Raw genomic sequence first — 26,285 nt, 5'->3', positions numbered from 1 at the left:
ATTAGCGCTGGGGTTGCTTTTCAGAACAGGTAAAAGCATTCGAACGCCGCCCCTTCATAGTCTTCGAGATTACGGGCATTTTGTTCGTCCAATGCAGTGACTTCTTTACGGCTTATCTCCAGCTCAGCTTGAAGCTTGTGGGCTTCCCAGTACTTTATAAGCGAAGTCTCCTTGTACTGCTCCTTAGAAGCAGTGATCTTGGCAATGGTCGCCTCCTTCTTCAACTCCTCTTTGAGAGAAGCGAGTTTGGCCTCGGTCACTTGCAGTGCCTCGATGTGCTTCACCTTGGATTCCTTGAGAGCCTTAGTATGCTTCGCCTCAACTTCCTTCAGCTGCTTGGCATGAGTAGCTTCAGTCGCCTTGAGTTGCTCAGCGTATTGGGCCTTAGCAGCACTAAGCTGATCGCTGAGTTTTTTCTCGAATTGAGCGGTCAACGTCCTTGAGCTTTGCCAGCCAGAAGTCATTGTAAGAACTCCCTGCGATCAGAAAGAGATAAATTGTTAGTAGGGGCGAATTGGTGAGAAAATTCATAAAGTACAATAAAGAAAGCAACTTACAGCAAGCACTTTGTTCAGTGCGCGGTTGAAGAATTAATCAACCACCATGGAGCCAGTCTCCTGAATCGCCTCGCGGTTGTGATGGTGCTTTGTTATTCTAGACAGCCTATCTTTGGCTGAATTAAGCGCCATGCCTGTGAGGTTGTCTCCCGAGGCTTCTTCTCGGTGACCAGCCGGCTGCTGGACTGTGGAAGTTGGAGGCGTAAGGTTGGCTGGAGCTGGTGGAGGAGTCTGTCCAACCGGAGATGGGGGATCTGGATTTACTGGAAATGGTGGAGTTGCATCTCTGGCAGGAGCTGGTGGAGGAGTTGTCTCTTTTGTGGGAGTAGGCATAGGAGGGTCTTCTGTTCGAGACTTCTTCGTGGAGGGATTGCCGCAGCCTTCCCCAGACTGGCGCTTATGAGATTTTTTCTTGTTCTTTGATTTGGCGTACAAGTCAAAATCTCGTTCAGCAGGCATATCTGCAAAGAAGAAACAAGCGAACAACCAGGCATTATAATAAAAGGAGCTTGCTAAGTTTAGGAAACAAGGGCAGAGAAATTAAAAGTATAATACCCGAGCTATAATTACTGGTCACTACACTATTTACTTTACTAGTGCTACACTCACTCTCTGGCCTAAAGAAGTCTGAATTTAAAGCAGGTGTGTATTTAAAGTTGCCATCCCTGTCAAAAAGGTGAGAGGGAATAGGTAGACTATCTAAAAGCGAAAAATCTGTACCGTTCTCGTCCGATGACTCAAGAATAGGCTCGAAGGCCTTCTTCTTGCCCTTCCCTGGAGGGGCCGGTGCAGCAGCAGGTCGCGGGGCGCTGGTCGGTTCATTGATAGTCACCCCTATTGCCCTCTTCGTTAGAGGTTGTGACATGTCTTGTTGTTGCTCGGGGACTTCAGTGCCGGTGGAACTCCCTGCGGTAGATTCCCTCACATCTTGGTGAGGTGCCAGAAGGCCGACCAGCCTCAGATTGGCCTCTGTGACCAGCTGTTTGACGCTTTTCTCTACGTCAGTCATGCTGGCCAAGAGGGCTGATCGGAATTCCATGTCTGGAGTGGGAACCGGTCGCAGCCATGGACCTGAAATGCACTAAATCTCTAAGGGAAATGCAGAAAGAATCAAAGGAAAATAAACGACCAGGGGTGCAAAGATATTACCTCCTTGTGTGAAGGCCAGGTTGTTGGCAACCATATCGGTAGTCAGAAAGTACTCTAGATGGTACTTCCCCACATTAGATATAAAAGTGGTATCACTCAGGAAAGTGCGGGTCGTTTCCTGGTGGCAGAAATGGAAGAACCCGTGTTTTCTTGGTTGGGGTTAGATTTTAGGTCAAATAGGTAGTTGACCTCATGTGGCGTGGGGACCGGCCACTTCTTATCACTATAAAGGATATAGAGTGCAGAGAACATTCTATACCCATTTGGGGTTATTTGGAAAGGAACGAGCCCAAAATAATTGGCCACTCCTTGAAAGAAAGGATGGAGAGGCAGGATCGCTCCTGCCTCGATGTGATACCTCGACCAAGCGCTAAAGGCGCCTCTAGGCAGATTCATCCATTGGTCTCTGGTGGGTTGGACTAGGGTCACCCCAGGAAGCCCATACTTCTTGATGTAATTGGCAATCATCCTAATTGTTACTCGACTAGGAGGGGCAACGTACCATTCGACATCTGGTCAAATGACGTTTCAGAGTTGGGCTTGAGTTTGGATTCCTGGCTCGGGAGTACTCTCAGCTCTACCGCTGGTCGAGGGAATTTCCGCATGAGGAGCAGGCTGGTTTTCAGAAGGTTTTGATGGTTTCTTTTTCTGGGCAGTGGATTTTACTCTACCCATGTCTGAAGGGTTTGAGTGAGGTCTGTTAGGTGGAGTTCGAGAAAAAGGGATGTCTGGAATAAGTAATGACGGCTGTTCTTCGTCCACAAGCAGTTGAGCGAGTAGGTCGTTGTCAATTGGTCTCTCACCTCCCCACGGATCTTGCATGAAAATCTGCGAATAGAGAAGGGGAGATGAGAACTTAAAGTCTAAAAACTTGCGTTGAGAGTTGGAATAAAGTTGCTCGCGTATAAAAGTTAAGCTTTTATATGGCCATCAGCATTCTAGAAAAAACACTAAGTTTCATGCGAGTAGTTTGAGAAACGGATTAATAAGTGGAAGTAAAAAGTTTTTCAGAGAAAACTTTTTCAACTCTGGAGGGGCGCGAAAAACCCAGTTTTTCAACTAGCATAAAAATCGAATTTTTACTTCGATTTTACGCCCTAAATCTACAATCTCGACTACCAAACTGACTCTTAACTCCTATAAAACATTATTTCACTACCCTATCGAACATCAATCAATATGCCCATTTACCCCAAGACGGTTTCAGTCAAGAACATTCAAGAGCTCAGATACGAAACAGATAAAAAATGGTTTTGCATGGCATCTCAAATGACTGAAAGGTTCAGAAACTTACTTGGATGAAAATTAGAGTACGAACACGAACGTTTTGAGCGTCTGAGCAAAAGTTCCTTAGATCAGCAATGAAAGCTTTTGAGTTGTTTGGCTTAGTTCTTCAGAGTTCTTGAAGAAAAGAAGTTAAGTGAAAAGTAAAAAGTAAAAATTGAGCTTGGGGGGATTATTTATATTAATCACGACACTGTAAGAGAGGTAATCATGGAATTACTTTTTTCGAAGCATGGGGAAGTGCAATAGCCGTTAGACAAGTTTTTGGGAAACCGAAAAGACTTGATTGGACATGATTACTTACCTTTTTTGAGAAGGCATGGGCGGCTCTGACAGATTTGGTGGGGTATGCGAAGGGTCAATTTCCTAAGTTCACTTTATGCTGGTCGTAGTAAAATAAACTTAGGGGGCAAATGTTTACCCAAAAACGGCTGCTGATGACGTGGCAAGAATTTCTCACACGTGGTTGACACGTGGCAGAGTCGAAATGAAGAGGTGTTGTTCGCTTATCTACTAGCTCCCTGATGTTTTATCAAACCTCACGATTAGATGCGACCAGATTAGTCGTATGCTTCGGTTTATTTCCTTAAAAGATTGTAATCTTATAATAACTACGTTGATTATTTCCTCTTTATTGCCTTGATACACGGATATTAAGGATAGTTAAGGCCCATTGGCCCATGTAACCCCCCTTGAGCCTATAAATATGCATGAGAGAGCTCAAGGAGGGGACTTTTGACTTTGAACCTTTTTTCTGAATACGGAGGGAAATAGCATATAGTGCGATTATCCTCTAAAAGTTGTATTTTCGCCTAAGGCTTGTGAAACTCAAGAACCCTAGTTCTTTGATCACGACATTTAGATTCAATATCAATAATAGCACTAAGTGGACGTAGGTCATTACCATTCATTGGGGCCGAACCACTATAAATCATATGTGTCATTTCTTTACCATTGGATTCCATTCTTGATTATCATCTCATTTCTTGTCGTATTTCTGACTCTGTGCCGTTGGCCAAATCGAGGGTCAACAAACATCAAAAACATAAACATAATCATAACAACATTGGCATCATATGCAAAATCATCATCATCATCATCATAACATCATCAGATAAACATCATATCCTTGTGAACATGGCCCGCTAACTTGTCCATGTCACCCTTAGAGGTAAACAGGATCTCTGGTCCTTGAATAACCTCGGTGCGTCCGCTCTTTGAGCTAAGTCTTCATATCTTTAGTAACTCGGGTTACGTCTTCATATCCTTAGCAACCCCTTTTTGACGTGTCACGTTCGTCACGCTAACATCCATTCATATCATACAACTTTCAAAATGACATACAATCCAGTCACGTCATCATAATAAAGCATTTCATAATTCATAACAGATAAATCATTACATTCTCATTCATACAAACGATCTTACCATTCATAGCTTAAACAAACAAAATTCTATCTAACTTCCTTACCTCAGGTCCAAGCAAGGTAAAATGACAACTTCACAACGAGCCTATACCATAATCAAAATAACCTTCCTTAGCATCAAATAAACTCTACTTTGCCCACTCATATAACTCATGTGTACATGGGCCATGCACACATGGTGAAAGTTATTCACAACATCCAAACAAGGCATATTTACACAAGGTCATAAAAGAATAATGCACATTCTACCTATATTACATGCATGATCTTGCTATAAAAACTATATGGTTGCATAATAGACATATTTTTTAACGTAAAAGTGAAATTTCCTACGACATGCATACGTGGGAACGTTGTTTAAAAACAGCGTTAAAAACGATAATACTAAACAAGTGGTACCAGAGCCACCTTTGCTGAATTTATTGAAGATTTAATGATTTTGTTCAAGAAAATTTGGGGTTTTCTAAAATTAAGGTTTTGATATTTTCATATATAAATATAAGTACGACATGTATTTAGTTTGGATTCAAGTGATGGTTTGGATTCATGTATTTTTTTTTAATGATCATAAATGGTTTCAGATAAATACATATATATATGCTACTGACAATAGTTATTTATACCCATTTATGTTTTGGCCCAATTTTGTTTTCTTCCTCATTTAGCCTTATTCGTATGTGCATATACATATATATGTTAACAAGTTGTTTTATTTATCAAGTTGAAACATATGCATAAATGTTGACAACTTTTGTGCATAATAAAGGATCGTTAATGTTGTCAATTAACAACGTTGGTTATGAGGAAATGTTGACAACATTTCATTCCGTCTGAGTGTCCACTATTTTGATAATGTCATATTATATATTAAATGATTTGATTATATATATAATAACAAATTAATAAAAAGATTTCAATATGATGCATGTATATATTATATGACTATTGATAACTCTTGAATAAAGAATTATTTCATGTTTTTTTTAACTTATAATTGTGGAAAAATCGTGGGTGATGTTAGTTTATTTTTAGCTTTTGTAGCTAATTTTGGTGTTTTTATGCTCTTAATTAAGTTTAATTATTTTTGTAGTTTTTAATAGCTAATGGGTTAAAGATAGTAGTTTCATGGATAAATATTTGCACAAGGAATGAACTAGCATGTGAAACTATTTTAATTCAATTTTTGATGGCTGAATTATCAGGTTTGCTGCAGCAAAACATATTTTGCTGAAGCATTTTGATCAGGTAATTTTTGGGCACATGGAACACGTGGCAAGTCAATGGGTGAGCTAGAATATTGGCTAAGGTGGCAAGGGCAGAAAGAATCAATCAACATATGGGAGAAAAGGACAAAAGAGAAAAGAGGAACTCACGTTTTTAGAGGAGGAATGGCAATATTGGACTTTTGGGGGCTAAAGGAGGAAACCTAGAATGGACTTAAGGAGGCATCAACCGAAATAGGAAAGAAACAGCCATTTTTGGAAACAAAAACCAGCAAAAGAAAAGAGAGAAACTCATAAATCAACAAGGAAGAAGGAGGACGAACAAAGAAAGCTCAGGCATCATTTTGGATTTGTTCTTTCTTCTATTCCTAAACTTTATATTTATATTTTCTGAGTTGATTTCTAAATTTGAATATTATGGGCTGTTTTGATTGTGGATTAATGTTTATGAACTCAGCCATGAGCTAATTTTTAGGTGGCTTGAATTGTTGATGAACCCTATGTTATAGTCTATCAATTTCTTGCACTTTATTTTAGTAAAATCTTCATTGTTCATTCAAGTGTGCTTATATTAATTTCTTGTTGTTGTTTGGCTAGCAATGGCAAGTTATTTAATTATGTTTAATGCTGGAAAGATTAAATGTAATGGGAAGAACTTGGATGACACAAGTCATAATCTAGGTTAGATTATGTTAGTAAGTAATATAGGGATATGTTATTTGCCTTGTGTAACTTTTGAGAATTAAACTTTGAATTGTATTCTTAAATATGATTTTGCATACAAATATGTTTAATTAGGTAGAATAATTAATGTCATAAAATTTGGGAAAGTTTTATGAGTGTTTAAATGAATTCTTGTTAACCTGGGAGTTTTGCTAAAATATTGCTGCCGCAATCTCTCCTCAATTTGTTCAGGATGATTAATATAGGGGAATTCAATAATACAAGTTTATTTTGCAATCCATATATTTCTCTCAAATTTCTTGTTCAGTTTAGTTTTTAATTTCACTATTTCCATCTTTTTAATATTTTGATTAGCCTAAAAACAACCCATTTGATTTTTAGTACTTATAAGTTGTTTAGTAATTGTTTTGCTTATTTTTCTATTTTGCAATCCATGTGGAGACGATTTACTTATCATTATATTACTTGTGTGATTACGTGCACTTGCGTATTTAAAATCAAATATTAATTTATCACAACATGTTTTTGGCACCGTTGTCGGGGATTGGAATTAGAAATTTTTGTAATATCAATTACTAGCAATTTATTTTTCTTTGTTGAGCTGATTGGTGGTAAATAATGCATATTTATTGATCTCAAATGTTAAATTAAATTAAATTTTAATTAATATTTTCATGAAATTAATGAAAAATATTTTTACAACTGAAATATTTAGTTTGAATTTAATTTGGTTTATTTTGCAGGAATTATGTGCATTTTGATACAAATAAAAAGAAATGAAAAAATTGGCATTCTTGCAAGGAAAGAACCCAATTTAAGAAGAAATAACATCAAGCCCAGCCCAAGTTTCTACCATGCGGATCATATTGTGACTGAAGCTATTCAATATATATGAAATTCCAAGCTTCTCATCAACTCTTATTCCTATGCATGACTTGGTCTCTTCCCTTGTGATCGACATGTGGCAAGGTTGACCATCATTGTGCTTTGATTTGGAAAAGCAATATTCTTCCAGCCAACTTTCTAAATCAAATCCCATTTTTTTTAGTTTTAAGAATCAAATCCCATTGTTTTAGTGATTAGATTAAAAACTGTAGTTATTTGTATTGACTTTCACACATTTTTCGCTTCAGATTTATTTTCTCTTTATTGTGTTATAATTGTGTCCCCAAAACACTATAAAAAGGGACCTCTTGTACATATTTGGGTGTGTAATTTTTCATTGGCAAAAACTATAGTAAAATTTAGTCTTATTTTGTCTATCTCTTCTCATATTTTCTCTTTAGATTATTGTGAGAATGACTAGCATTTTTGGCTAGTTTCCTAGATAAGGTAAAGGATGATCCTATATGCAAGGTGAAATTTATTTGTGTTTTGATTCACCAAATGCTTAAAGTTTATACATTTGAGTAATATATTTTTCTTCTATTTTTCTCTATCTCAATATCAATATATTTATCTATTTAGTATTATATAGAAATAGTCCTGCTTTTTCTATGTGAATATGATTAGGACAAATATATTGATATTATAATTTTATGATTAGTCTTTTATTGCATTATTGCCAATAAGGTATATTGTCATTCTTAGATTTTTCATAAGATTATTTTCTAAGTTCCTAATGTGAGAATTGTTATTACTCGAATACATTTTATTATATATGTTCTTCATGTTTTATCTTCCGATTAAATTGTTGGGAAGTGAACGATTTAATTGTGTTATATGTGTGAATCAAAATCCAAATAAATGAGCCAAACATATAGGTGATTCTTGAAACCTTATCACTTTTGTTATTGAATTTTTCTACCAATTTTATTTGCTTTAATTTTATTTTCAACATTTTCTCAAAAACTACCAACGATTTATTTACTTTTTGCGCTTAATGTTCTACTAATCACTTTTTGATAAGATATCTCTCTGTGGACACGACCGCCCATACTACACTACAACAACTGCTTTGTGAAGACAAGTTTGGGCGTAATCATGAGCTGACTTTGTTTGCTTGCTCTTGTGTTTTCTCAGGTGAGTTACTATATGAACAAGCAAGAAGACATTGAACTAGCTCCTATTGACCCTGAAATTGAAAGAACAATTAGAAGAAGACTAAGGGAACAACCGGCTCAAAATCGACTTAATATGGCTGAAGAGGTTGAAGGAGTTGAGAGTGCTAATAATGTCACTAACACAATTGCTATGGCTGATGATAGAGAGAGAGCCATAAGGGAGTATGCAGCCCCCGTGTTTAATGAGCTCAATCTGGGCATTGTTTGGCTTGAAATTCAAGCACCCCAATTCGAGTTAAAGCCCGTTATGTTCCAAATGTTGCAAACAGTGGGTCAATTTAGTGGGCTGCCTACTGAGGATCCTCATCTTCATCTTCGTTCATTTTTGGAGGTGAGCGATTCTTTCAAGCTACAAGGAGTGAGTGACGAGGCCGTAAGGTTGAAATTATTCCCTTTCTCTTTGGGGGATCGAGCTAGAGCTTGGCTCAACACCCTTCCTCTCGACTTGGTGACTACATGGAATGAGTTGGTTGAAAAATTCTTGATGAAGTACTTCCCCCTACCAAAAATGACAAGTTTTGCAATGAAATTATGTCATTTCAGCAGCTAAAAGATGAATCATTTTGTGAAGCTTGGGAGAGATTCAAGGAGTTATTGAGAAAGTGCCCACACCATGGGATCCCGCATTGTATACAAATGGAAACATTCTATAATGGGCTCAATACTTCCACTCGCATGGTGTTAGATGCTTCAACTAATGGGGCTATTCTCTCTAAGTCCTATAATGAAGCCTGTGAGATTTTGGAGAGGATAGCTAGCAACAATTATCAATGGTCCAATGTTAGAGCCTCAACAAGTCGAAAAGTGGCTGGTATACTTGAAGTGGATGCATTGACAGCTTTGACCGCTCAAGTTTCTTCAATGACTAACCTTCTCAAGAACATGAGTATGGGGGGAATGGTACAACCAGCTGCTATGGGACAAGTTGTCGATGTATCTTGTGTTTATTATGGAGATGGGCACGCATTTGAGAGTTGTCCTTCGAATCCCGCTTCGGTTTGTTATGTGGGGAATCAAAATGCCAACCGAACTTCTCCAGGGTTAAGGCAGCATCCAAACTTCTCATGGGGGGGGGGGGTGTCAAGGAGCTAGTTCAAGCGGAGCACCAATGCAAAACAAGCCTACATATCCACCGGCGTTTTCTCAACAACAATCAAGAGCTCAACCACCTCCTCCTCAAGTGTCTCAATCAAGCTCTTTGGAGAGTTTAATGAAAGAATATATGGCCAAGAATGATGCTATGATTCAGAGCCAAGCGGCATCCTTGAGGAACCTAGAGATTCAATTGGGGTAGCTAGCTAATGAGCTAAGGAATAGACAACAAGACACTTTTCCTAGTGATACTGAAAACCCAAGGAATGATGGTAAGGAGCATTGCAAGGCGGTTACCTTGAGGAGTGGTAAAAATCTGGAATTGACTGAGGAGAATTGTAAGAGAAACACCGAGCCCACTTCAATCCAAAGTAGTGTGGACAAGGGAGACAAAGCTGTGAATTAAAAAAATTTAAATGTTGATCTTGAAGCAATTGCTGCAGCAATTCCTCAGCAAAATGCTACAGAGAAGCCTATGAGCAAGCCACCTCCACCATTTCCTCAGTGCTTTCAAAAGCAGCAACAAGATGGTCAATTCTAAATATTTTTGGATGTTTTATAACAACTTCACATCAATATACCGTTGGTGGAAGCTTTGGAGCAAATGCCCAACTATGTGAAGTTTTTGAAGGATATTTTAACTAAGAAGAGGAGGCTCGGAGAATTTGAAACAGTGGCTTTGACTGAAGGTTGTAGTGCCATATTGAAAAATAAAATTCCTCCTAAATTGAAAGATCCGGGCAGCTTCACAATTCTAATTTCTATTGGGGGATGAGAAGTTTATAAAGCTCTTTGTGATTTGGGAGCTAGTATTAATTTGATGCCCATGTCCATTTTTAAGAAGTTGGGAATTGGAGAAGCAAGGCCAACTACACTCACCTTGCAATTGGATGACCGTTCTATGGTGCATCCGGAGGGAAATATTGAAGACGTCCTAGTACAAGTTGACAGGTTCATTTTTCCGGCGGATTTCATTATTCATGACTATGAGGAAGATAAAGATGTGCCGATCATTTTTGGGAGACCATTTCTTGCCACCGAGAGGACGTTGATAGATGTTGAAAAATGAGAGCTCACCATTCAAGTTCAAGACGAACAAGTCACATTCAAGTTTTTTAATCCTATATGCTCTCCTAATGAAGTTGAAGCTTGTTTGGCCATAAGTGCTTCTAACTTCAAGTTAATTAAAAAGATGCATGGAATGTATAGCAATGGAATAAAAAAAAAGGTCCCTTTTGAAGAAATTGAGAAAGGTGGGGAGTCATGGATAAGTAAGGAAGAAGAACCATCTCATTCTCCAAAGCTACCGAAGAAAACGAAAAAGAAAAAGAGACATAGTAGAAAGCCTCAATCACAAATGTTGGAAGTTGGGAATTGAGTGTTTTTCTCAAACTCTCTAGTGAAATCAAGGTGTGATGGTGGGTTCTTAGTGAGCAAGGTGTTTCCTAATGGTGTAGTAGAATTATATGATGAGCATTTGGGAAGAATATTTAAGGTAACAAGGAAATGAGCAAAGTTTGGGGGAAGCGAGGTTGAGCAATACCAAACCTCAGTTTCTTTAAAAGATCCTTAGAAAAAAATAATGAAGTTTGGGTTGCTATAGTTTTTGGAGGATTCATGTGTAAAGAAACTCAAAGAAAGAAAGAATAAAAATGCACTGAAAAAAAATCAACCAATAGAAGAAAAGAAAAGACAAAAAAATATATACAAATATAAATGAGTTATTTTTATTGTTAGTTTTAATTTTTAGAATTTTAATTCCATTTTATTGTGATGTTTTTGGATTGGCTTTATGTGTGTTTTTGTGTTTCAGGTGTAAAAAAGCAAGCAAAAGGTGTTTTGGTAGTAACTTTGGGGGTCTGATGATTTTGCAAAAGTTTTGCTTCAGCAAACTGCGCGCAAACATTTCCGAAAAAAAAGGAGTTACGTCAAATATGGGTTGCTGAAGCAAAATTTAGGCAAAATGGTGGAAATCTGGGCAGGCAAAAGTTCTAGGTCGTGGGTTCATTTGAAAAAAAAAATATTTATCTATAATACTATATATTTATATATACAAAAAAAGAGAAATTTTTTATAATACTATATTTATATATATATTACTACATTTAGATATACAAATATATATATAAAATATCAATTATACGAAATATATATATAGATATATTATCAGTAAAATATAATATCATATATAAATTATATAGATGTATGTAGAATACCCAAATCTCTTGTCACATTCGGCAACCCTCATCATATACCAGCCCCCAGTCACACAACCTCCCCCATCGCCACCATCATCATCTCCCTCCCTAGATCCGCGAGCAACACCCCACCAGTCCAGACCCAAGCACATGGTTCCGAGCGCCCAGCACCATCGGAGCATCAGGTGCGGCTCTCACTCGCGCGTGACACCCAAGTGCGGCTCTGTACGTGTGCTCATTTCCCTTCAGTCGACCGAAGCCACTTGAACCACCCCCAGGCGCACATTTGGCCAGACGTGGTCCAAACCCACTAGCCCCTCGCACAATCTCAGCATCCCAGGTGCATCCGAGCCCAGACATCCTTGCTCCCTTCGTGAGCCACGCAGAAGTGCGAGTTCAGTGGGCACCTAGACCCATACATGAGCTGTTTTGGCTACACCCCCTCGGTGCCCAGGCGCATCCAGTGGAGCCGAGCCTCACCCAAACTGAGTCTAGGCGTAGTCATTCTCCGCCTACGCTGTGAGTTACCCTTTGTTTTGTTTGGCAATTTCACATAGATTTGTACACTCTATTCTCTGAAAATCTTCATGGGTTACTGCTTAAAATTATGTTGCCTGGATACTGTGTAATTTCACCTCTATCGTACATTCTGTTGGAAGTTTGAGGGATTGTTATTTTGGCTATTCAGGTTCTATGTTTGTGTTTATTGGAGGCATTGAGCAGGTTTTGTTGTTGTGGTATCCTTGTGTTTAGTGCAAATACGCCCTGGAGCTATTGTACTGTTCTGGTAATCTAATGGCAATTGGGGGGTGATCTGTTGTTGTGAGCCATATTGTCAAATGTTCATTGATAAGCAGGATATTTGTTGTTTGGGGTGCTCCTTTTGTTGTGTTGTTGCCTTGTGATTTAGCTCCTCCCTTTTTACTAATATGACCACTAAAACACGAGCCCAGAGACAAAAATCCAAAACAACCACTGCCCCACTAAAAGCCCCACAATTTCCCACTGCCCCAATGTAACACCCTGGATAGCCAAGACCGTTACACTGTGTACTTATAAAGGTGCAAGACTCGCTAATCAAGTCATTATTTTAAAAACGTGTCACTAAACATGTAAAAGCTAGGGTTGAAAAGGTTTTGGTCTCAAAAGACTCATTTCATATATTTAAACTATTATAAACATGGGATCCCATAAGAAAATAGAGTTACGATAAGTTTACAGACTCCCAAAAGTACATGAGTGATTGCTAGCCATATTAAGGCAAAACAGACAGTCTTCAGGTCTCGCGTCCCTGCCTAAACCTCAACCGAGGCGGCTGGCAGCTGGCTATGTACATTCAGCTCGCTGAGCTCTCCAATCAAGGCTGGTCTAATTTTCCCTTGCCTTTACCTGCACCACGTAGCACCCGTGAGCCAAGGCCCAGCAAGAAAACATCTTATACAACTCAATAATTGATAACAGACAGTTAATTCATTAAGCATGTATTCCCATCAGATAATCCACAACAGGTATTCAGCACGTACATTTAGATTCAAGATACAATCAATCACATATTACACTCATATCACATAATATTCAGGGTCGATGACTTAGGTCGCACCCTCTGTTTAACCCACTGACTCCGGCCCGCTTAAACCGAGATCAGTGCATAATAAGCTGTCCTCGGCTACCAGTGGCCGAGCCGCGCCCTGTGCGCTAGTGAAACCCTTGGCACCCTTAGGTCGTTGGTCCACTAAATGGCTTGCATGGCATAATACCATCTTTTCAAGCGTTTACAATAGGGATCCCTTAGTCTCGTCACATATATTCAACCAGGTGTGGTTTTCTTACCTTTAGTCTGTACGGTTATTGATTACGAGCCACGCCCCTCAAGCACAATCTGTTCCCGAGCCTAAGCCTTTATCACCTAGTCACAACCAAAGTATAGGGTTCCATTAATACTCAAATATAGGTTTCCGGTTACAAAACTAACTCCCGGGAATCCGAATTCCACCAAGCACGGTGGTGAGACCAATCCCGAGCACACTAGACCACTTTCCCGTGCCTAAAACCTTCAAAAACTCATGTGCACACCTGTAACGACCTAAATTTGCTAATAAGGCTTGGAGCCTTGATTAGTGTGCCGGGAGGGCAATAATTGTTATATTGCATTAATTTATGTGAATTTAATGAATATGTGGTTAGTATGCATGTTTAGGTGAAATAAATATGCATGTGGACCCCGTTTGTATGATAGGGGTAAATTGGTAATTTTAGCCCGCTGAGGGCATATATGTGATAATTGTATTATGTGATTTGTACCACGGGAGTGTGGTGTTATTATTGTGATGCACGTGCCGAGACGGTCCTAGAGAGCTGGTTAACTCAAAAGTCACAACGAGATTTTATACCCGGCTCGGGAGGAGCCTAGGGGTATTTTGGGGAATTTTGTGAGTTGAGTTGAGAACTAGTGGTTATAGTTATTGGTGATTGAGTAACCTGGTTAACCATTTGTAACTGCTGTGAGTAACAAGTTTAGATGGAAAATGGTAGAATTGAAATAGAAGTGAATGGACTAGTGTGCCCTTGAAGGTGTAGTTAGGAAATGATTATTAGGAGGGGTAATATGGTCATTTGGCAGGGGGTTTAGACAAAGTTCAGCTGGGTTAAAGGGGTACACGGTTTAGGCTTGGTCATATTTTGGTTTTGTTAAAATAGAGAGAAGAAAAGCTAGAAGGAAAAGCTAGGGCAAGAAGAAGAAGAAGAGGAGTAGAAGGAGCTGAAATTTGGAGACTTAGGAGATGAATCAAGGAAGCTTAAGGGTGAATTCTCCACTTGAGGTAAGGATTTTATGTAAATTTAAGGCTTGTTTCTGTTGTGGTTTGAGAAATTGAAGCATGAGTTAAGTTTTCAAGTCTTGTGTTGAGTTTGCTGAAATTAGAAATCAAAGGGTGGATTTTTGGGTGTGATTGTGTGTCTGATCTTGATGCTAGTGTTTATGGGTTGTTAGGTGGTTCATTTTAGGTTTTAAATTGATCTTGGGGTTTAAGTATTTGTTTGGGATGATTTGGAGGGGTATTGGCTCAGAGAAATGCAGAGGAAAAACCCAGAATTTCTGGGTTCGCGAAGGAGCGCCGCGGCCCTGTTCTTGGGCGCCGCGGTGCGAGGCTGCTTCCAGGCAAGGGGGGGGCTCTCTGACTTGCTGGGCGCCGCGGCCCTCTTGGGCAGCGCCGCGGCGCTAGGCCATTTTCAGGACACGAAATTTTGCAATTTTGAGCTTTTGCTCCGGGGGTTCGGGGGATGTTTTCAATGAATTGTATTAGGAATTTGGGAGTCCCGAGAGTACGGGATTGGTCCCGGGCAGTGGTTTTCGGTTGGTTAGTATTAAAAGTGTTTTATGTGTGTTGTGACTAGGATTTCGGAGAGGATCATGCTAGAGGACCGTGCTCGTGACTTTGGTGCACTGTGAAGCTCGGGATACAGGTAAGAAAATTGTAGCACCCGTAGGACAGGGCATGGACCCATAGTGTTAATGCAGGGCACGGCCCTAAATTGTATTGCATGATTATGGTATAGTTTTGATTGAATTGTTATATGTTTGAATGTTATTTGAATTATACTATATGTGATTATAGTAGCGAGAACGACAAAGGTGCCGAGAACGGAAAAGGAGCCGAGAACGGCAAATGAGCCGAGAACGGAAAATGAGCCGAGAGCGGCAAAGGTGCCGAGAACGGCAAATGAGCCGAGAACGACAAGGGAGCCGCGAACGGCAACGGGGTCGGGGGTAACACCTAGCACGTGGAGTGTTTATTTAGTTTGATGGAATACTTGTTTATCTGTGGATAATCTGATATGTTAATTATATAATTCGCATATGTTATATACTGTATGAGTTTTCTTGCTGGGCTTCGGCTCACGGGTGCTCTGTGTTGCAGGTAAGGGCAAAGATTGAGTCAACCAGCCATGAGTACGGAGAGCATGAAGCGACGCGTACATGTTTGGCCTGCCCGACTGCTTAGGTTGGGGGTTTATTCGGGAAATGGCTGTAATAATCTGTGATTTTAATAATTAATCAACTGTAAACTTATTTTAAGTTGTAAATAGTTTTCAAACCTTATTTTGGGATCCCTATTAATAGATACTTGAAGTTTTCAATAAAGTAAAGCATTTTCAAAAGATTACAACCTTAACCTTTGCTTAGTCACACTTTTGTTTTAAAAACCTTGGTTAGCGAGTTAATTGCACAAAGTTTTGATTTAAAACTCACTTAGTAACGGCTCTAAGGAAGTAGGGCGTTACAACACCCAAGGGCTGCGGCCCTTGAAGCTTAGCCGCGGCCCTAGCCTCAAAACAGAACCAAGCCCATCCTGAACATAACACGCGCCGCGGCGCCCTCCCCTGGCCGAGCCTCCTTGGCCCTTTTTCACCCTAGGGCCGCAGCGCTCTAGAACATAGCCGCGGCCCTCCCCTTCGTGCCTAGAAAACCCATCATTTCTAAGCTTGAAACCTCACTTTAAACCATCCCAAAGCTCCCCAACACATAACCAATTAATCCCAACTCCTTTAGCATGACTTAAACAACATAATTCCACAGAAAACACAACCCAACACACACTAATCTTCTCTTTTCAATTTCTGAAACTCAAGAGCTATAAACACTCAAACCAGCCATTCAAATCCAATTCAAAACCTCTAAACCATGAGTTGAAACTTACCTCTTCTGTTGAACCACTTCACCAAGCCAAAGCCAAGCTAAGTCCCCAAGTTTCCTCCTCAATTCTGCCTTAAAACACCAAAACCATGTTTGCCTCAAAACTTAACCAAAACCCAGAATTTCCAACCACAGAAGAGAAGATTAAATTGCTTACCTTAACCCTGACTCAGTTCTTGATTAATCCCTGAGCTAAGCCTCCAAATCCCCACCTCAATCCTCAGAGATTCCAGCTTGATTCCCTTAAGATTTCTGTGTTTTCCTTCCCTTTGTATTCCTTGAGAGTGAGAGAGAACTGAGGTAAAGAGTTTTAGTCGGTTTATCTTTTTTTTCTAAAAGTTTCCTTAAGTCTATCTTATTACTAAGTCAATCCCGAGGCTCGCGGTGCCGAAACCGTCCCCGAGGCCAAAACGGTAAAATCCCCCAATATTCTCGCCTAGACATCCTATCCTCAAATATATCTCCATATATTTATTTTCGTAACCCGATAGTCCAAATCACTACCCGATACCTAAAATACCCCTGACTTGCCCAAAATCATATCTTAAATCCCGTTGTGACTTTTCCCACTATCTTACCCTAGGATCGTCTCGAGTCGTGCTCTGAGAACCTACCCACATAATAATGTGGTTCGCACATATATCACATATTTATTTCATATTATCACATAATATCATCAACTATCATATAATCAACATTAATCACATATTCACACATTTAAGTCAACAGTATCCACTCTAATCCCATTTATGCCCTCCTGGCATGCTTATCAAGGCCCTTGAGCCATATTAGCAAATTTGGGTCGTTACAACTATCCCCTCCTACCGAGAATTTCGTCCTCGAAATTTACCTGAATAGCTCGGGATGCTGATCCCGCATCACCGTCTCTAACTCCCAGGTTGCCTCCTCGACCTTGCTATTCCTCCATAATACTTTCACTAACAAAATCGTCTTATTCCACAGAACTTTGTCCTTCCAATCCAAAATCTGAACTGGTCTCTCCTAATAGGACAAGTCTGCCTGCAGCTCCAAGTCCTCATACCTCAGCACATGTGTAGTATCAGAAACATACTTCCGCAACATAGAGACATGGAACATGTTATGAACTCCTGATAGTGACGGTGGCAAGGCCAACTTATAAGCCACCTGCCCAACCCTCTCTAGGATCTCAAAGGGTCCAACAAACTGAGGGCTCAACTTGCCCTTCACTCCAAACCTCCTCACACCCCTCAATGGTGAAACTTGCAAAAACACGTGGTCCCCAACCTGGAACTCCACGTTCCTACGCTTGGGATCAGCATAGCTTTTCTGTCTACTCTGCGAGGCAAGCATCCTAGCTCGAATCTTTTCAATGGCCTCATTAGTCTTCTGAACCATATCTGGCCCCAAATACTTTCTCTCACTCATCTCATCCCAGTGAATGGGCGACCTACACTTCCTTCTATATAACATCTCATAAGGAGCCACACCAATCGTGGAATGATAACTGTTGTTATATGAAAACTCAATCAATGGGAGATACTTACTCCACGAACCCTCGAAGTCAATCACACATGCCCTAAGCATGTCCTCCAATACCTGAATCGTCCTCTCAGACTGTCCATCAGTCTGTGGATGAAAAGTTGTGCTAAACTTCAGCTGAGTCCCCATGGCTCTCTGCAGAGCTCCCCAGAACTTTGAGGTAAAGATAAGGTCTCGATCAGATACAATAGACTTTGGAACCCCATGGAGACGAACTATCTCTCTCACATACAGCTCTGCATATTGTTCCACGGTATAAGTCGACTTCACTGGTAGAAAATGAGCTGACTTGGTGTATCTGTCCACTATCACCCACGCCGAGTCATGAAGTCCAACTGTCCTGGGTAATCCTCCCATGAAATCCATCGTAATATCCTCCCATTTCCACTCTGGGCTACCCAAAGGCTGAAGCAATCCCGCTGGTCGCTGATGTTCAGCCTTAACCTGCTGACATGTCAAACATCTAGATACATACTCAACTACATCCTTCTTCATCCCAGGCCACCAGTATAATGTCCGTAGATCCTAATACATCTTCGTGGTACCCGGATAAAGTGAGTATGGCGTAGTGTGAGAATCGTCCAATATCTCACGCCTAATCCCCTCATCCGCCGGAACACATATCCGTCCCTAATACCGGAGCAAACCTGTCTCTGAAACTAAATAATCCTTAGCTGTCCCCGCTAAGGCATGCTGCCTACTTTCCTACAACTGTGCATCCGTCAACTGACCCTCCTTGACCCGCTCTAGTAGGGTCGACTGTAAGGTGACATTGGCTAACTGGCCCACCACCAGTTCTATCTTTGCCCTGACCATCTGATCAGCCAATTCTCTCGAGATCTGAGTAGAACCATACAACTGTCCTGGGCCCCTCCGGCTCAATGCATCTGCCACCACGTTGGCTTTCCCAGGGTGGTAAAGGATATCACAATCATAATCCTTAACCAACTCTAACCAACATCTCTGCCTCATATTCATATCCTTCTGAGTCAAGAAATACTTCAGACTCTTATGGTCGGTGTATATCTCGCACTTCTCTCCATACAGATAATGACGCCATACCTTCAGTGCGAACACCACTGTCGCTAACTCCAAATCATGAGTCGGATACCTCTGCTCATACTCCTTCTGCTGTCGAGATGCATAGGCTATAACTTTCTCGTTCTGCATTAATACACAGCCTAAACCCATCCTCGATGCATCACAATAGACCACAAGCTTCCCTTCTTCCGAAGGAAGACTCAACACAGGCGCAGAAATAAGCCGTCGCTTCAACTCCTGAAAGTTGTTCTCACACTTCTCTGACCAGATGAACTTCTGATTCTTTCTTGTCAACTCTGTCATCGGTGAAGAAATCTTCGAGAACCCCTCCACAAACCGCCTGTAGTAACCAGCCAACCCAAGGAAACTCCGCACCTCCGAGGCATTCCTCGGCCTCGGCCAATCTCTAACTGCTTCTACCTTGGACGGATCCACCTTAATCCCTTCTGCCCCAACTATATGTCTAAGGAAGGTCACCTCTTGTAGCCAGAACTCACACTTCTTAAACTTGGCATATAACCGATGCTCCCTCAACCTTTGCAAAACCTGATGGAGATACTGCTCATGTTCTGTCTCTGAACTGGAATATACCAAAATGTCGTCGATGAAAACAATGACGAACTGCTCCAAAAACTCCTTGAACACCCTGTTCATCAGATCCTAAAAGTTGCTGGGGCATTGGTCAGACCAAAAGACATGACCAAGAACTCATAATGCCCATAACGCATCCGGAAAGTCGTCTTCGGTATATCCTCGTCCTTGATCCTCAACTAGTGATAACCAGATCGAAGATCAATCTTTGAGAACACCGTCTTACCTTGCAGTTGATCGAACAAGTCATCAATCCTTGGTAGAGGGTACTTATTCTTAATAGTTAACTTGTTCAATTCTCTGTAATCGATGCACATCCTCAAAGTCCCGTCCTTCTTCTTAACAAACAACACTGGAGCGCCCCATGGAGAGTAGCTAGGCCTAATAAACGCCAAATCCAGAAGTTCCTGCAACTGTATCTTCAACTCTTTTAGTTCTGCTGGTGCCATCCTGTATGGTGTCCTTGATACTGGTTCTGTCCCCGGTGCCAACTCAGTCTCAAACTGAATCTCCCTACACGGCGGAAACCCTGGTAAATCCTCAGGGAAGACATCCAATAACTCACACACCAATCTGTTCTCTCCCGGCCCTACCGGCATAACTCTAGCAGTAGCCACTACACTAGCCAGAAAACCTATGCATCCCCCTGCAACAATTCTTTGGCTCTCAATGCTAAGATCATGGGTATGCGGGACCCAGACACCACACCCACAAAGACAAAAGGGTCCTCGCCCTCAAGCTCAAAAGTAACCATCTTCTTCCTGCATTCAATCATAGCCCCATATCTGGCCAACCAGTCCATCCCTAAGATCATTTCAAAATCCTCCAAATCTAACTCAATCAAATCCACCGAGAGTTCCCTACTATCAACCATCACTGGCAGTGCCCTAACCCATCTCCTAGAGACTACCAGTTCCCCTGTAGGCAACAAAGTCCCAAACCCTACGGTTCGATACTCACTAGGTCTACACAGTCTATCAATCACTCTACTAGAAACAAAAGAATGTGTAGCACCAGAATCAATCAATACTGTAAAAGGAAAGCCAGCACTAGAAAGCTGGCCTGTCACTACTGAGGGACTAGCCTCAGCCTCCACCTGAGTCAAGGTGAATACTCGAGCTGGAGTCAAGCTATCCACTTTTCCCGCTTCACCTTTCTTCACCGTTGGGAAGTCTTTCCTAAGATGCCCCATTGCCCCACACACAAAACATGCCTTGTCCCGACACTCGCCCAGATGATGTCTTCTACACCTCGGGCACTCTGGATAGGTCTGCCATGCCTCACCGCCACCCTGACGGCCACCCTGACCACCCCGACCCCTCCTATCAGGACCAGGAGCGGCCAAAGTGTCAGGAATCTTCCTCTTGAAGTCACTGGGGCCTCCGCCCCTACCTGCCCCTGAGTAAGGAGGCACTGCCCTGCGGCCCTCACGCCTCACCGCGCTCTCCCTCCATATCTTGTTCTCTGCTTCCTCAGCGATAAGAGCCCTCTCAACGGCCTGGGCATAAGTTGTTCCTCCAGGTACCGTTGTGATCCTGACATCTCGAGCTAATAGCATTAAGCCCCCTGATATAACGATCTTGCCTAGCAGCATCAGCAGGCACAAGATCTAGTGCAAACTTCGCAAGCCTATCAAATTTCAGAGCATACTCAGTAACAGTCATATTGCCCTGTACCAAACTCACAAACTCATTAACCTTTGCTGCCCTAACAGCAACATTGTAGTACTTCTGGCCAAACAAATCCTTGAAACCTTCCCAAGTCAAAGTGGTAACATCCCTGGTCTGCGATGCCACTTCCCACCAAATGCGAGCATCCTCCCTCAACATATAAATGGCACAGGCCACTCCATCCTGCCCCTCAATTCTCATAAAATCCAGAATTATGGTAATCATGGTTAGCCACTGCTCGGCTTTCAACGGATCCGGTCCACCCTCGAAAATTGGGGGTTGCTGCTTCCTGAACCGCTCATATAACGGTTCCCACTTGTTAACAACCTCCCCAGGCTACACAGCTGGTACCACTGCAGGTGGTACTATAGGGGCAACACTCCCTGATGGAGCCTGCTATCGCAGAATAGGGATCTGCTCATCCTGACTCAGTAATCGAGCATGCATCTCTGCCATTAACTGCTGCCAGTTCTCAGGGACTGGCGGGGGAATCTGGCCCTGATCATCACTACCGGACCTAGTGCCGACTAGTCGTGCGGATTTTCTTGGATGCATAGCTATCCAAGTCTATCTACAAATAACGACTTGGCGATCAGACCACGATGACAGGGTAAAAGCTTCTCCAAAACTCATCAATAGAGCATAATCAACCACAGATAACCAACACATAAGCATCCATGCACTATATACAATTAATCATCCATATACTCATTTACATGCACGGCAGTGTTAATAAACATGCCTCAATATCTTCACACAGCAGTCAAGGGCCAGCCCTATCAGTATCTCATGCTTCCTAGTAACTCAGTAAATAACAACATTCATAGCTCATCTTAGGCACATAAGCACATAAACACACATATGCACATTACCAAACCCTGATTTGAGCTTGTCTCCAGCAGCGAATGTACATGTCCAGGCTGTCTTCAGGAACCCTTAAACCTAGGACGCTCTGATACCAAGTTGTAATACCCTGGATAGCCAAGACCATTACACTGTGTACTTATAAAGGTGCAAGACTCGCTAATCAACTCATAATTTTAAAAACGTGTCACTAAACATGTAAGAGCTAGGGTTGAAAAGGTTTTGGTCTCAAAAGACTCATTTCCTATATTTAAACTATTATAAACATGGGATCCCATAAGAAAACAGAGTTAAGATAAGTTTACAGACTCCCAAAAGTACATGAGTGATTGCTAGCCATATTAAGGCAAAACAGACAGTCTTCAGGTCTCGCGTCCCTGCCTAAACCTCAACCGTGGCGGCTAGGCAGCTGGCTATGTACATTCAGCTCGCTGAGCTCTCCAATCAAGGCTGGTCTAATTTTCCCTTGCCTTTACCTGCACCACGTAGCACCCGTGAGCCAAGGCCCAGCAAGAAAACATCTTATACAACTCAATAAATGATAACAAACAGTTAATTCATTAAGCATGTATTCCCATCAGATAATCCACAACAGGTATTCAGCACGTACATTCAGATTCAAGATACAATCAATCACATATTACACTCATATCACATAATATTTAGGGCCGACGACTTAGGCCGCACCCTCTGTTTAACCCACTGACTCCGGCCCGCTTAAACCGAGCTCAGTGCATAATAAGCTGTCCTCGACTACCAGTGGCCGAGCCGTGCCCTGTGCGCTAGTGAAACCCTTGGCACCCTTAGGCCATTGGTTCACTAAATGGCTTGCATGGCATAATACCATCTTTTCAAGCATTTACAATAGGGATCCCTTAGTCCCGTCACATATATTCAACCAGGTGCGGTTTTCTTACCTGTAGTCTGTACGGTTATTAATTACGAGCCACGCCCCTCAAGCACAATCCGTTCCCGAGCCTAAGCCTTTATCACCTAGTCACAACCAAAGTATAGGGTTTCATTAATACTCAAATATAGGTTTCCAGTTGAAAAACTAACTCCCGGGAATCCGAATTCCACCAAGCACGGTGGTGAGACCAATCCCGAGAACACTACACCACTTTCCCGTGCCTAAAACCCTCAAAAACTCATGTGCACACCCAAGAGCTGTGGCCCTTGAAGCTTTGCCGCGGCCCTAGCCTAAAAACAGAACCAAGCCCATCCTGAACATAACACGCGCCGCGGCGCCCTCCCCTGGTCGAGCCTCCTTGGCCATTTTTCACCCTAGGGTCGCAGCGCTCTAGAACATAGCCGCGGCCCTCCCCTTCGTGCCTAGAAAACCCATCATTTCTAAGCTTGAAACCTCACCTTAAACCATCCCAAAGCTCCCCAACACATAACCAATTAATCCCAACTCCTTTAGCATGACTTAAACAACATAATTCCACAGAAAACACAACCCAACACACACTAATCTTCTCTTTTCAATTTCTGAAACTCAAGAGCTATAAACACTCAAACCAGCCATTCAAATCCAATTCAAAACCTCTAAACCATGAGTTGAAACTTACCTCTTCTGTTGAACCACTTCACCAAGCCAAAGCCAAGCTAAGTCCCCAAGTTTCCTCCTCAATTCTGCCTTAAAACACCAAAACCATGTTTGCCTCAAAACTTAACCAAAACCCAGAATTTCCAACCACAGAAGAGAAGATTAAATTGCTTACCTTAACCCTGACTCAGTTCTTGATTAATCCCTGAGCTAAGCCTCCAAATCCCCACCTCAATCCTCAGAGATTCCAGCTTGATTCCCTTAAGATTTCTGTGTTTTCCTTCCCTTTGTTTTCCTTGAGAGTGAGAGAGAACTGAGGTAAAGAGTTTTAGTCGGTTTATCTTTTTTTCTAAAAGTTTCCTTAAGTCTATCTTATTACTAAGTCAATCCCGAGGCTCGCGGTGCCGAAACCGTCCCCGAGGCCAAAACGGTAAAATCCCCCAATATTCTCGCCTAGACATCATATCCTCAAATATATCTCCATATATTTATTTTCGTAACCCGATAGTCCAAATCACTACCCGATACCTAAAATACCCCTGACTTGCCCAAAATCATATCTTAAATCCCGTTGTAACTTTTCCCACTATCTGACCCTAGGATCGTCTCGAGTCGTGCTCTGTGAACCTGCCCACATAATAATGTGGTTCTCACATATATCACATATTTATTTCATATTATCACATAATATCATCAACTATCATATAATCAACATTAATCACATATTCACACATTTAAGTCAACAGTATCCACTCTAATCCCATTTATGCCCTCCCAGCATGCTAATCAAGGCCCTTGAGCCTTATTAGCAAATTTGGGTCGTTACACCCAAGTTCTACTGCCCCACTACCTTTGCCTTCCCCAGTCACTGTAAATGACCCTACTCCTACCATCACCAAGCCCGCAACTAAGACAACACCCACCATACAAAAATCCAAAAGGCTAGTGAGAATCCTAGGAGCTCCATGCACATCATCAATAAATCTCCATCTGCAACTAGCTGCGCCTCACCCAAGCACCGAGTGACCCAGCTGCGCATCCCTTGAGTAGAGCCTGGATATTCATTGAATGAGCATTTTTGAACTCTACTCCCCAACTTGATTTTGTTTATGTCTGTTTCTTTGTATTCTTTGTTTTAGGTGTAGTTCTTACTTGTTGGCAATTTTTTTGTGTTGTGTTATATTTTGGTCTCAAGTGTTGATAATGAATTTTGTGTTTTGTGTACTGGGTGCTCTGTATTGTACTTAGTTATGTTTCTTTGGTGATTTTTGTGTAGCGAGCACCGCAATTTGAGTCATTTGCCTTGTGTTTTGTTGCTAGGAAGGAACTTTGTTAGTATAGTTATCTTTGTTCTATTTTTAGTTTGTCTTTGTCTTGCTGTGTTGTCGTTCTTTTGAGGTTAGTCTTTGCTTTTGTTAGTGTTTAACGAGGGGGCTTGATGATGACTTTGCAAACTTAAATATATATATATAATCAATCTAAGTTGCAGCTTAATGTCTTTCTTTCTTAAATTTTAAACTAAATTCTATGGGTGTGAATATTGCTAGCAATTGGTTGATGAGAGTGTTTCTCTTTTTAGTATGTGCATAGCTTGATTAAATAATTTTGAGACCCTAGAAAGAGCTAGTTTCTTGTGAGAACTTAAGTTTCTAGAATTACTTAGTGATTTTCCTTGAGGCAAAATCCTAGACAATACCACACCGATTAAATGATTTAGGTTGTCTTTGGACCGTTTGAGCCTTTGAAGCCTACCTTGTATGCATTTTTATCCCTAGTCACCCCATTGAGCTTAAGTGTCATTTTTTCTTTCTTAGTCACTCATTATCTTAGCTTAACATATATATAATCACCTCTTTTCACCACACCCTTTTAGCACCTTGATCTTTATAGGATTTAATCGTTGTGCATTTTGGGGGGTTGAGAGGGGTTGAGTGTGAGAAAGAAAATTGGGTGAGAGTTTTCCTTTTCTTCTTTTGCTTGTTTTCACCATTGGGGACAATGTTGATTTTAAGTTTGGGGGGAGAGTGTATTCTCATTTTTCTTGTTCTCTTGCCATCTAGTTGTTTATTTTCATTAAAAAAAAATAGAGCATCAAAAAAGAAAAGAAAAAATTAAGAGTGCACTCCCTTGCATCGAAGCATCTAAAAAAAATCAGAAAAGAAAAAGAAAGCAAAAAGTATGTATGCTTGTAAATAAGTTTGGGGGTGTAACTCTTCAAATAAAGGAAAAGTTGTTTTAGTTTTTTTCTTTGTATGTTAGTAATAAAGGCTAGTGGCAAGATTTATATTGTGTTGTGGGGTTTTCTTTGGGGGAAATTAATGTGTGCATTTATGTATTTAGGTCCTAGAAAGATTGAGGTGCTTAGGGTGATTTGAGTAAAAAAATTATCTCTCTTATCCTACCTCCACCCTAGCCTATCATTACAAGCTTGATAAAGTCCTATTGATCTTTGGTGTGGTGTTTGTCTACATTATTGGAGAGGGAATCACTAAGTAACTTATGGAGTCATTATTTAAGCTTGAGGACCAAGGTCTAGCTTAATTTTTGGTGATTGAAATTGTTTAGGAAAAGCTATGCATGCACTAAAGGGTGAAACACTTGATTCGTATTTTGGCAACAACATTAATGCTTGAAGAATTTTGCTTAAGACTTGTGAAAGATTGAAATTCAGCTTCTCTT

General features: G+C 41.1%; 1 protein-coding gene and 1 non-coding gene across 2 annotated transcripts; both read right to left on the bottom strand.

The window, feature by feature from the left end:
- Window positions 1-590: 590 nt before the first annotated feature.
- LOC133806445 (vegetative cell wall protein gp1-like) lies at window positions 591-2,381 on the bottom strand. The gene is made up of 2 exons (XM_062244546.1): window positions 2,276-2,381; window positions 591-1,018 (listed from the first exon to the last, which is right to left on the bottom strand). Exons 1-2 carry the CDS (start codon window positions 2,379-2,381, stop codon window positions 591-593), a joined length of 534 nt encoding a protein of 177 aa, XP_062100530.1.
- Window positions 2,382-8,900: 6,519 nt separating this feature from the next.
- On the bottom strand, window positions 8,901-9,007 carry LOC133807809 (small nucleolar RNA R71). The gene has a single exon (XR_009879700.1). It is a non-coding gene; the product is annotated as a small nucleolar RNA R71 (small nucleolar RNA).
- Between the last annotated feature and the right edge of the window lie 17,278 nt (window positions 9,008-26,285).

This window comes from Humulus lupulus, chromosome X (genome assembly GCF_963169125.1).
Source record: "Humulus lupulus chromosome X, drHumLupu1.1, whole genome shotgun sequence".
NCBI classification, from domain to species: domain Eukaryota; kingdom Viridiplantae; phylum Streptophyta; class Magnoliopsida; order Rosales; family Cannabaceae; genus Humulus; species Humulus lupulus.
Note: the sequence above shows the minus strand (reverse complement) of the source record. Positions and strands in the feature narration are given on the sequence as shown.